Here is an 11,014-nt window from a genome sequence, read left to right as displayed (position 1 = left end):
ATTTGGTTCTGTGAGTGTTTATCGAAAAAATGCTGCTATATGAGTGTTGGATTTTATTGTGTACGAAACCATTATTTAATTTTAATGTTTATTAAATAACTACTAAAAAACATAAATGCTTAGACTTATGTGCACGAGACATTTAGGAAAACGTCAAATCCTTGCATTTTTACTTAGAAAGCAAGAAATGTTTAAAGTTATAATCAACTATCAATAAATGTTTAAAGTAATTTTTTTCAAATAAACGTTTAAAACAATAAACACCCCAAGATAAACGCTCAAAAACCAAATACATACTAAATTTAGATTTCTTTGAAATACCAAAAGTAGAAAATTGTGATACCATCCTGATTGTATAAGCAAGAGGCCAAAGACCTTCCCATCACGCTCATCTGAATAAGTGAAAGTGAAAGTTATCTGCTATTCTGATGTGTTGTGTCTACCGTTTTCAGTGGAGTCTACCAGCCAAATGAACCCACCTGTTTAAAGAGAGGAAAGTTGTTTGCGGAAGCAGGCAAGCCCTATTCACCTCACCTAGTTGACGGAAGAAATCTTAGTAGAAATGCAAGAGAAGATTCAAGGGAGTCTTGATATACGTGGAAATTCATGGAAAACTTTATGCACAAGGTTAATAATCTTTTCATTGATTGTGAAAATTTATTATTTGGATGCCTAGATAATGAAGGGGAACGCTTTAGGTTGTGTTTGGTATCATTGTTGTTTCTCTTAGGAACTTTGGAGCTTATAAATACAAATTTTTGAGAAATTGTGATATTAGATAACTGCTTCCACCAAAAAATATATATGCATTAGATTGGATGTTGGCATTTATAGTAGAAACATCATATTTGGTGTTTCATAAAAAAAAAAATCAATGTACCAAATGTTGTATTGATAACTCATAGCATTTGAAGTAGTATTCTCATAAAATTTGGTTTGACCAACCTAAAACGTTGTAAGTAGAAGTGATGATAACACTAAGACTCCATTCGCTTTTCAGTAAGTTACTTACCTGGGTAAATGCATTTACTTGATCAAGTTTTTCCTAAGAAACACTTACCCAGGTAAGTGCATTTACCCATGTTCTTTTATTTCTCATGTAAATAAGGTAATGATCATTTTAACCATAAAAAATCCATTACTAAAAGGGGCATTTTGTCCTATTCAAGTATTGACAACTTCCCCCTACGTGAAAAAGTTATTTATTCACCTAGGAGATGGGTATCACTTAAAATAAACTTTCCCTGGTCCCTACATAAATTTGAAAAAAAAAAAAAACATAGGATACTTGGTCAATAAGAACCAAAATCCCATTGACCAACTTTCCCCCCTCTCAAAATCCAAAAAAAAAACACCACTTAAACATAACCTTAGTTGGCATTTTAAGTGTTGTGCCCATCAAAATGCATTGTAATATTTGTTGCAAGATGCAACAATTCGAATCCACGCTATGTACACTTAGGGTCCATTTGGATCGTGGGAACAAAGGTCTGGAATTAGAAATGGAATAGTCGTTTCGATTCCAACTGTTTGGTTGAGTGGAATCGAAATTCATCCCCCCCCCCCCCCTATTCCAATTTTAACTATGAACCAAATAGACCCTTAGAATTTCCTCATCATAATTTATTGATTTACTCCATTTACACCATCTCTGCATTAGTTCCAGTGGAGAGAATATTGAAGTGGTACAATAACCAGCTGATAGATTTTCATTTCAAGGAATCAGATGAGCCCACTGAGCTTGATGAGTGGTGATCCACAAGCAGCATTTGATAGCCTTGTCCTGTCCACATTTGTTGCTAATCACGAATCTCAAATATGAACTATTAACCAACCCAACGAAACACTTGAACACTTGACCAAATTAGTCATTATTAACTCTTCTGTTGGGATCTCAGGCCAGCGGTCTAAATGTTCATATTTGCTGAAGTTCCATCTGCTACATTATTTTTCAACTTGTAACAGAAGCAACAAAGTGGTCAGCCACTTGTCTAACATTTCAGACAAATTAAAATTGAGGTGCAAGAATGCAAAGACAAAAGCCTTGTTATAATTGTGATCACAAAACTCTTGCAATAAAGTTGAGAAGTTGTTTTTGTTGGATGGCGTAGACAAAGTGAAAATACCAATTTTCTTATCAGATCAATAGCAAACTGTCACCATTTAAAAAAAAAAAAAACACTTTAGTTTTAAAATGGGAAGCATGTAGTAGATTGTTATTGGTCTGGTACAGAAATTTTTCTATACCAAGGGTATAGAGGATGTGGATTCCCATAAGACACCACATCGAAGGCCTTCGATAAACTGAAATATACAGACTTCAACCTTAAGGCTCTGTTTATTTGTAGTGCAATCTCATTTATACTAATATAAATGCATGAGAGTGCAAATGGAAAGAATACATTTCTGGATTACTTTTGGTTTGCATTTTACCTCACTTTTGTTTCGGGCTTTATTTTATTTCATCGTCAATGCAAACAAAGATAGGTCAGTACTTGGTGTAATGATAAATTCTTGACCTATCTGCCTCTTGCCATTGGTTTGCCTCCTCCAACTATAATTATCTCCAATACTAGCGGGCGGGGGCTGATCATAAGGAATGTGAATTACATTGTGCAAAAATAATAGTAAAATAAAACAAGTGATAATGTAAATTAGTTGTATTGCATATAGATGCAGCCCTAGTGCACAATTATCCCAACCCTCCATGACTCCAACCCACCACCACCAAAAAAAGAAGGAAACGGAAAATAAAGGATTTAAATTATTCTCTCTTTCTTTTTCATTGTAGGTTCCTCCATTCTCACAAAATTGATAACCATACTTGAACAATTTTGTCTTTAGAACCAGCCTTGATTAATCACAAATTTAAGTTGCATATATTGATGGATTAACCAGTTAACAATTGGACACCTTGATTAACCCGAATACCAAACGCCCAGAAGTAGCTTTATTTTTCCGAGCTCTTTATTAATTATTTGTAGCCATTTGAATGGTTTGCTTTCGCTTGGAATCCAACCAAATACACCTTCCACAAATTTTAAACATTTACTTAAATAGGCTATCTAATTAAATGAAAAAAAAAAAATAGAAACTCAACAAACAAAAAGCCTAAGAGAAATATAAACTGAAACACGAGCATAGGATTCCATCAAACAAAAAGAAGAATAATCATGTGGTATTCGATAAATGCAAATGTCGAAACCAGCATCTGTTCCACAAGCTGATTCTAGGCTCATTAATATCTTTGCAGTCTACATCAACGCCAATAGAGTCCCAAGATCTAAAGGAACAAATCTTTTTTTTTTTTAACATCAACCTTTTTAGTAAAGATGACAATGTATTTACAAGAATTCCCTACTCAGGGATGTCGAAACATAGATCCATCTTATAATTACAAGCAAAAAAAGGCAAAAATATGGTGAGCTATATCATTGTCTATCCTACTGACAAGTAAGATTTTATATACATCAAAAACAGAAATAATGTTATTCATCTTTACTTGGCAAGAAAAATAAAACAGAAATCATGTTCTTCACAATCTTAAGTATCCTCTCAGCCCAATGGCATTCCAATTGCGGCTGGTTCATCTATTTCATAACAAGTCCATGGCTCCTATAACTAATCACCATTCAGCTTCAATGTTGCTTCTTGCCATGCATTGGTATTGTGAAGCAAATATAACCTTGTCACTTTGAAACTCAATTACTATCAGAACTATAGTAACATAATCTGTAAGTGGCTCATAGGATCCACGTCTAAAAAGCTTAATTATTGTAGAAAGAATGTAATCTATAAGTTAACAACCTATTTGTATTTGCATACTCAGATTATGTATTTATTTTTATAATACTAGTATGTGCCCTCACAACTTAGATTACTAAACGATGGATATTTGTGAGTGGATTGGGAACTCATTCCTGTGTTAACATACATAGAGCTTTGCCACAAGAGGATCTATGTTAAAAGCAAAATAAACATCTAATTTTCCTCTTACCTTTTTTATTATAGGAAAGCAAGATTATTATTTTAGGAGTTTCCCATACATCTTGTGGGACTCCTTCAGATATGATTCAACCTAAAGCTCAGTACTTACATATAAACATCATATATATGTGAGGAATAGTAAACAGGTCAATAGATTCACAAAGATTGCAACCCCTAGTGGGTTTACTCAATGAATTGAACCCTGGGATCATTAACTATGTGAGGAATAGTAAACAGGTCCATTCTATAATTGAGGCCCTAGTCAGATGTGAAAAGCTTGAAAATGGTCACATTCAAAGCAGATCAGCAAGCCATTTAAAAAGAGGAAAGGAAGTAAATGATAGAAAGAAAGACCCAAAAAATGTTCATGATTCAGGAATTAGTCAACCTAATCATTCTCATGAAAATGAGAATGATGATGTTAGCAAGCCATCTTTGCTTGCAAAGCATCACAAAGATCATGGTGGTAATTTTACAGCTTCAAGAGGCACCGGATTGGATCTCAATGCAACAGGTGTCTTCAGCTCAGTTGATCAAAAATCATTTTTTCCTTATGAAATTTATGGTCATGTTAAATCCAGAGAGGTTTCGGAGTGTAGGAGCTCAACTGAGCCTTTGGAGGAAAATGACTCATTGAAATTGTGGAAAGAGATGAAGCAAAATGCTTTCCTCTCATCTTCACATGGAGGCATACCAGTGAACAAAATGACTCAGGAAGTAGGCAGGGTCCTTTATCCTTGGATAAGCAAACTTTTTATTTGAGTTCAGATCATAAAGTTGGACATGGTGAAACATATGTAGTGGAGAGAAAGATTCATGACAAGATTTCAGGTGCTTTGAACTTCACATCTGAATGTGCTGATAGTGCTCTTACAATTAAATTGTCAACAGATACAAATGTTGCATCAGAAGATAAAAGCTATGTGTCTAATGAGAAGCTGGTGAATCAAGTAACTGTTTGCATTCTTGTATTTACAGACCTTTCCACCTCCAGAACCTTGCATTCATGGATGCAGACATTTGGAAATTTTGTAGGATGATTAGACTTTCCGGTTGATTAGGCAGGAAGGTTGTATTTCTTGTTTTGAATCTGTACCTAAGTTGTTGAAGCTGTATTAGGCATTGGACACCTGAAACAAATTTTCAGACAGTGAAGGAATGAAACATCCTTCTAATGTGTTTTGATCATTTCAGGTGGCTGAGGGAGAACAGTACTTCTACTTATAGTCTCATAATGCCTTACAAACAGAATGACTAAAATGAAAGCCAAAAGGATGACTCTCCAAGCTATATAAAGAGCTGAATTTGAGCTAAAATGAAAGCCAAAACGGAAGTCCAAATAATGGGGGCATCATCTCAAACTGAAGAGACCTTTTCAAGATTATTCATAAGAATCAAAATTGGACACCTTAAGAAAAAGCCTATGGGTATTGAGCCTTAACTCTGATGGATCTATTTGTAATCATGATGTGCAACCAAAGTAGCTAATTTTGGTTTGGATATAGATTTTGGCCTCCTTCAAAACGATTTTTTTAAGAAAAAGAAACTATAGGAATTTCAAAATTTCAGACAAGATGCAAAGAAAAAAATCTGTTATATAAGAAAATATTTTATATTCATTCCTATTTTATCTCTTTTTTTCCACACTTTTTCTCTCAATCAATTACTTCCTATTTCTCTCAATCATCTTCTGAGAACAGAAGATGAGCAAATTAGTTACAACGAGAACCGAGAAAGAGAAAACAATGAGAACAAATACAATAGAACATTGAGGTTGAAAAACCCTAGATTTTGAAGAACGGGGAAAAATCAAAACGAATGCAATGAAAGAAAAAGCTAAACCCACATACCTTGGAAGGGAACAGATCCGTCTCCAGAAACCTTACAGGGGTTGCAGTAACAGCGAATCAAAGAGAAGTAGGGTTTTCTACGGGAGGCACAGCTGAAACAAGATGGTCTTCCTCAATTTCTTCCTCAAAGCTCGCCGTTGGATTTCTTACTCGGCGCTCGCCATTCTCCCATTCTTACCTCGAAGCTCTCCTGACTCGAAGGTCTGTATGCTCGTGAATCAAACCTTTGGTTGAACAAACAGATGTTTTTTACACGTACAAAATATCTGCATGTGAGAGCGCTAATCTACTCGCACGAGTAGATTCCATTTAGCGCAAGGAAAAACCACCCGTTCCATAATAAGTATATACCAGTGGATGGGCACCTGCTTCGCAGGGGCTTGATTAGAAACCCAAGCAGAGAACTGAAACCATTTGGTAAAGATAGATCATAAAATACCTGAAAAACAGATTATGCATGTTCGAAAAAACCAGAACAAACAAAAAAGAAATACAATGAAGAGTTGAGATCTTAAAATTCCTACAAAATGGATCAAATAAAAGGAAGAAGATACCATGTGTCACAGGTTAGACACGGGAAGATTGGGGTTTGATGGTAACCTGCAAAAGAATAAAAAAACTCTTAGATGATATCTCTGATGGAAAAAGAAAGAAAATAATTTATTCAATAGAAGAGTCAACATGGACCCTTGAAGGAATTGAGGGAGATGACAATTGTACTTGAAGAAAGCTGCATTGTGTGCTCGTGAATCAAACCCTTGGTTGAACAAACAGATGTTTTTTACACGTATAAAATATCTGCACGTGAGAGCGCTAATCTACTCGCACGAGTAGATTCCATTTAGCGCAAGGAGAAACCACCCGTTCCATAATAAGTATATACCTGCGGAGGGGCACCTGCTTCGCAGGGGCTGGATTAGAAACCCAAGCAGAAAACTGAAACCATTTGGCAAAGATAGATCATAAAATACCTGAAAAACAGATTATGCATGTTCGAAAAAACCAGAACAAACAAAAAAGAAATACAATGAAGAGTTGAGATCTTAAAATTCCTACAAAATGGATCAAATAAAAGGAAGAAGATACCATGTGTCACAGGTTAGACACGGGGAGATTGGGGTTTGATGGTAACCTGCAAAAGAAAAAAAAAAATCTTAGATGATATCTCTGATGGAAAAAGAAAGAAAATAATTTATTCAATAGAAGAGTCAACATGGACCCTTGAAGGAATCGAAGGAGATGACAATTGTACTTGAAGAAAGCTGCAAGAACAAGTTAAAGTTGATAAGTGGTTGATTATCTTAAATGGGATTGATAATTGATCCAACTATGTAAATATCAAATTTCAAATGTTTCAAATTTTTAATTAGTGTTCTTTAGTAACTAAGAATTTATTAAAATTAACAACCTTGTATTTTCCCACATTTTATTCACATTTTTAAAGGTCTAAACAAAGCCATAATATGAATTACAAGTTTGCTAAGATTTTTGCAATATCAAACCTATTCCAAAAAGAAACAATTGTGTAAAATTAATAGTCTTGGTAAAATGATCAAAATAACCAAATTGTTCTTATTTGGTTCTCAGAAAAGGAAAGATAAAAGTTCTCCCATCACAAACTGCTTCATCCATTCTCACTTCAAGTCCAACCAGCTAAGACCATAGCCTTCTTTGCCTCTAGGATTTTCATGCTCAGCTCGGTAAACCTTTGATCTTTTGGACTGGTCCAAAATGTCCAAAGTATTCATCGGATTGAATTGGACCAAATCCAGTCCAATTGACACCCCCTTTGAACTATCATATAGGTATGTGAAAGCCATGATCCACTTTGAGAATCCATATAAGGATGGTTGCCATTTCTTTGGTCATATTTAGTGCTCAAGTAGAAGCTGATTTTGTATAGTTTAAGTGCATGTGCATCTCTGAGATTGAAATTGTGTATTTAGTTGCTTCTTTTATAAGAGAAGACAGCTTATGGTACCCCAAGTCTGATCAATCAATCCGTCATGTAGGCTGATCCCTTCATCCAATTATATATCTTATGTCTAGAGTCAATGAAAATTTTACTATTAATGATCATGTGCCAGAAGGCTCAGAACCCAGAAACAGTTTATATATGGGAGTTCCAGAATTCCAACTAGTAATGCAAGATTAAATTAAATAATGAACAAGGCTATTTGAGCTTAAATATACTAACTATGGAATCATCATATATATATATATATATATATATATATATATATATATATATATATATATATATATATATATATATATATAGTTGTTTTCATCCTAGCAATTGAAAAATTGATACAAAAGAATGAGGCTCAACTTGTGCCTGATGAGCATAACTTAGAACAAGAAAGAGAGGTGAAGAAAAAAAATTGGACTAAGCATCATACTTGCAGAGGTTCTCAAAACCCATGAACTCATTCTTCTCGATCTTATAAATCATATTTGATATACCGACTCCACCTGTTAAATAAAATAAAGAGCCTTCAGTACTAAAGAAGCTCAATTTTTTTAGGGTGAATGTAGAAGAATAGTTCGTTTGGTCTTTCAGTTAAGCTTGTTTGCATTAGAGCAAAAGCAGAAATATGTGGTTGAAAAGGAGTTGAAAAATCTCCTTCACCACTCAGCTCTAAATCATAGAGAATAACAGATTATTACTATTAGTCATGTTTTTATCTATCATTATAATGGATGGTAATAATAACTTGGGAAGGGAGTAGTCAATTCTCATTTTCCACTGAATTGCAGCATCTAAGCTGCTTTTCCACTTCTGCCCCACAATCCAAAGACAACCTTATTGCATACAAATGAAGATGTTAATACTTAAAACCACTTTTTCGCAAATGATACTCACCTAGTGAGATTGCAGTGACAAAGATTGTGATGGAGAGGATGAAGATGATGAGGGATGCCCCCCCTAATACAATGATAAGCCTCCTCACTACATGTTGCCCTATAAAGGCAGCAACGGCTGCCACAAATGCATATGTACACCCAAATACATATTTTTCTCTCTTTATTTTTGGGGTCAATAACTGTTCTCGACCTTCAAAAAGGGGCAGAACAGAATCAAGAATAATAATAGAGACTATAGTGGTTTTACTTACCATATCGAGAGAAACGCTTCAGAAGGTAATATTCTACAATAGACATAGATGAAGAGAATGTCATAGCAAAGGTGGTTGTGGCACTTGACACCTGCACCAAAACTCACCTAGAAAAAACAATAAAATAGTCTACTAACAAGAAAGACATGAAAAAAAAGCCCATGCGGGTCTCCCATGCTAACCCCCAACCAAGTGTAAAGAAACCCCATGCCTACAGAGAATCAGAGAGAGAAGATGAAATTGGAATCCGTTGGTTTACAGGTGGTCTGGTATGTTAACAGAGAGACAGAGACAGAAGTGGGACGTGACGGATATTGGAGTTGATTTGAGAAAAAACATGGAGGAGAAGGGGAGGCAGGGGAAAATGTAGAGAAGCTCCATGCTTTCATTCGCTTCACGACACGTCTGAAATGATGCCTTTCGAATGTGGGTTGTGTTGGTTGGTGAGTCAGCATGTCCGCTCTCTGCGAACTGCAATCCAAACTCAAAGAGTCACCTTGCCTCCATTTTATTCCGTTGCTGCTGCTTTGTCTACGAGGAAATCAAAATGCAAGCAGAACTCACTCGGCTTGGGAACCACCAACTCGCTGTCTATTTCCCTCTCTTTCAAATTTACTTTCTTGATTAAACGATCCAGTAGACGGAGACAGAGTAAACAGTTCCGTCAATGTGAGGCGTATTGAGGAGCAAATCCGATTTTCCCATGTAAACGGTTTCGTCGACCATACAAAGAGGCCAAACTCAGAAGCCCCATAGACAATGCCACCACCACGGAGACCAAGGCACACAAAACCACAACAGAAAAGAGGAAAACCTATAAACAAAAATAAATAAATAAATAAATAACAGAGAAGTAGAGACGGATGAGGGGGGAAAGAAGTCAAGAGAGAGGGAGGAGGGGGGCAAAGAGCGAGGAAGTGAAAGAGACACAAGAGGTAGGAAGAGAGACACAAATGCATATGGAAGAGAGACGAGAGAGATGAGAGAGAGGCAAAAATGTTAGCATTTAGGGTTAAGATTTACAGAAACTTATCTCATCGAAGCATAAAGCTCTAATTGTCTTGATAGAGAGACATAGAGAAATAGAGAAAAAAACAGACAAGAAATTATCTTGTTCACTTGCTACTGAATCGAGGAAAATAGAGAAAAGGGAGAGTGAGAGGAGATGTTCACGGGAGAGTTAAGAATGAGGGAGGAAGAGAGAGAGAGAGAGAGATTGAGACGGAGATGTACACGGGAGAGAGAAAGACGGAGAGAGTGATGAGAAGGAAGAGAGGGGCTTACTTTAGAGAGGAGGGAGAAGAAATACGTGTTATGCCATGCAATAAAGAATTGCGGATTCCGTTTAGCGCAAGGAGAAATTTCTCATTAAGACGCTCCTTCACAGACTCGCCTAAGTTTACGATGGTCCTGTTTCTGTTGAGTTTACATCTGCATCCCGCAAAAGAAGGGGAAAGCTGAAAGCGAGGCACGAAGGGGATTTTCTGGGTATTTTAGGAAATTTTAGAAAATATATCAATGATGTGAACGGATTGTGACGAAAAAATAAGGGCAGTGGAGGTTTTAGACAATTATCATAAAAATTTAAAGGTACTTAAGACATTATTTAAATAGTAATAATTGAATTAGTTAATTTTTTAAACTATAAGAATACTTCAAGAAATTTATCGAAGGATGCTACAGGATGGAGAGTAGCATGACCCCACATATCACAAAAACAGATATACCTATGATCCCAAAGAAGACAAGCAGCTACAGTACTACCACTAAAAAAGAGCATTACAAGTTAACCAGTGAGCCACTTGGTTTGCTTCACAATACGAATACATGAAAGAGACACCAACGGGGAAGTGAGCTCACACAAAGGCATTTCTCAATGACGTTCTTCAGTCTCCATAATGGGTTTATAATCTTCTTCAAGCAGTTGATGACGAGCTTTGAGTCCTATTCAATCAAGATGGAAAGATCCTTGGAGTTGATAGCAACGTTTAGAGCTTCCTAGGAGGCCAACCTAATACAATTCACTAAGATCAAGCACCATATTGCAATGATCTCTAA

The 11,014-nt window shown here is 35.9% G+C and overlaps 1 protein-coding gene across 12 annotated transcripts; it reads right to left on the bottom strand.

Moving 5' to 3' along the window:
- Positions 1–3,271: 3,271 nt before the first annotated feature.
- LOC148862950 (sulfite exporter TauE/SafE family protein 3-like) lies at positions 3,272–10,473 on the bottom strand. 12 transcript variants are annotated; one of them, XR_016109622.1, is made up of 8 exons: positions 8,957–10,351; positions 8,704–8,820; positions 8,240–8,312; positions 6,924–6,969; positions 6,558–6,734; positions 6,392–6,437; positions 5,838–6,276; positions 4,791–5,117 (listed from the first exon to the last, which is right to left on the bottom strand). XR_016109622.1 is itself a non-coding variant. In XM_088976647.1 (6 exons), exons 2-6 carry the CDS (start codon positions 8,268–8,270, stop codon positions 6,124–6,126), a joined length of 255 nt encoding a protein of 84 aa, XP_088832773.1. In that variant the 5' UTR covers positions 8,271–8,312; positions 8,704–10,442; the 3' UTR covers positions 3,272–6,123. The 12 variants fall into 12 exon arrangements, 6 of the variants coding, with proteins under 6 accessions (XP_088832773.1, XP_088832776.1, XP_088832775.1 ...); XR_016109623.1 differs by having other exon boundaries at positions 5,838–6,202; positions 6,721–6,773; positions 8,704–10,442; XR_016109625.1 differs by lacking the exon at positions 8,957–10,351 and having other exon boundaries at positions 5,838–6,202; positions 8,704–8,895.
- Positions 10,474–11,014: the final 541 nt, after the last annotated feature.

The sequence above is a fragment of the Nelumbo lutea genome, chromosome 3 (genome assembly GCF_056320005.1).
Source record: "Nelumbo lutea isolate HS-2025 chromosome 3, American lotus-T2T, whole genome shotgun sequence".
Taxonomy (NCBI): domain Eukaryota; kingdom Viridiplantae; phylum Streptophyta; class Magnoliopsida; order Proteales; family Nelumbonaceae; genus Nelumbo; species Nelumbo lutea.
This window is presented reverse-complemented; position numbering and strand designations above follow the sequence as displayed.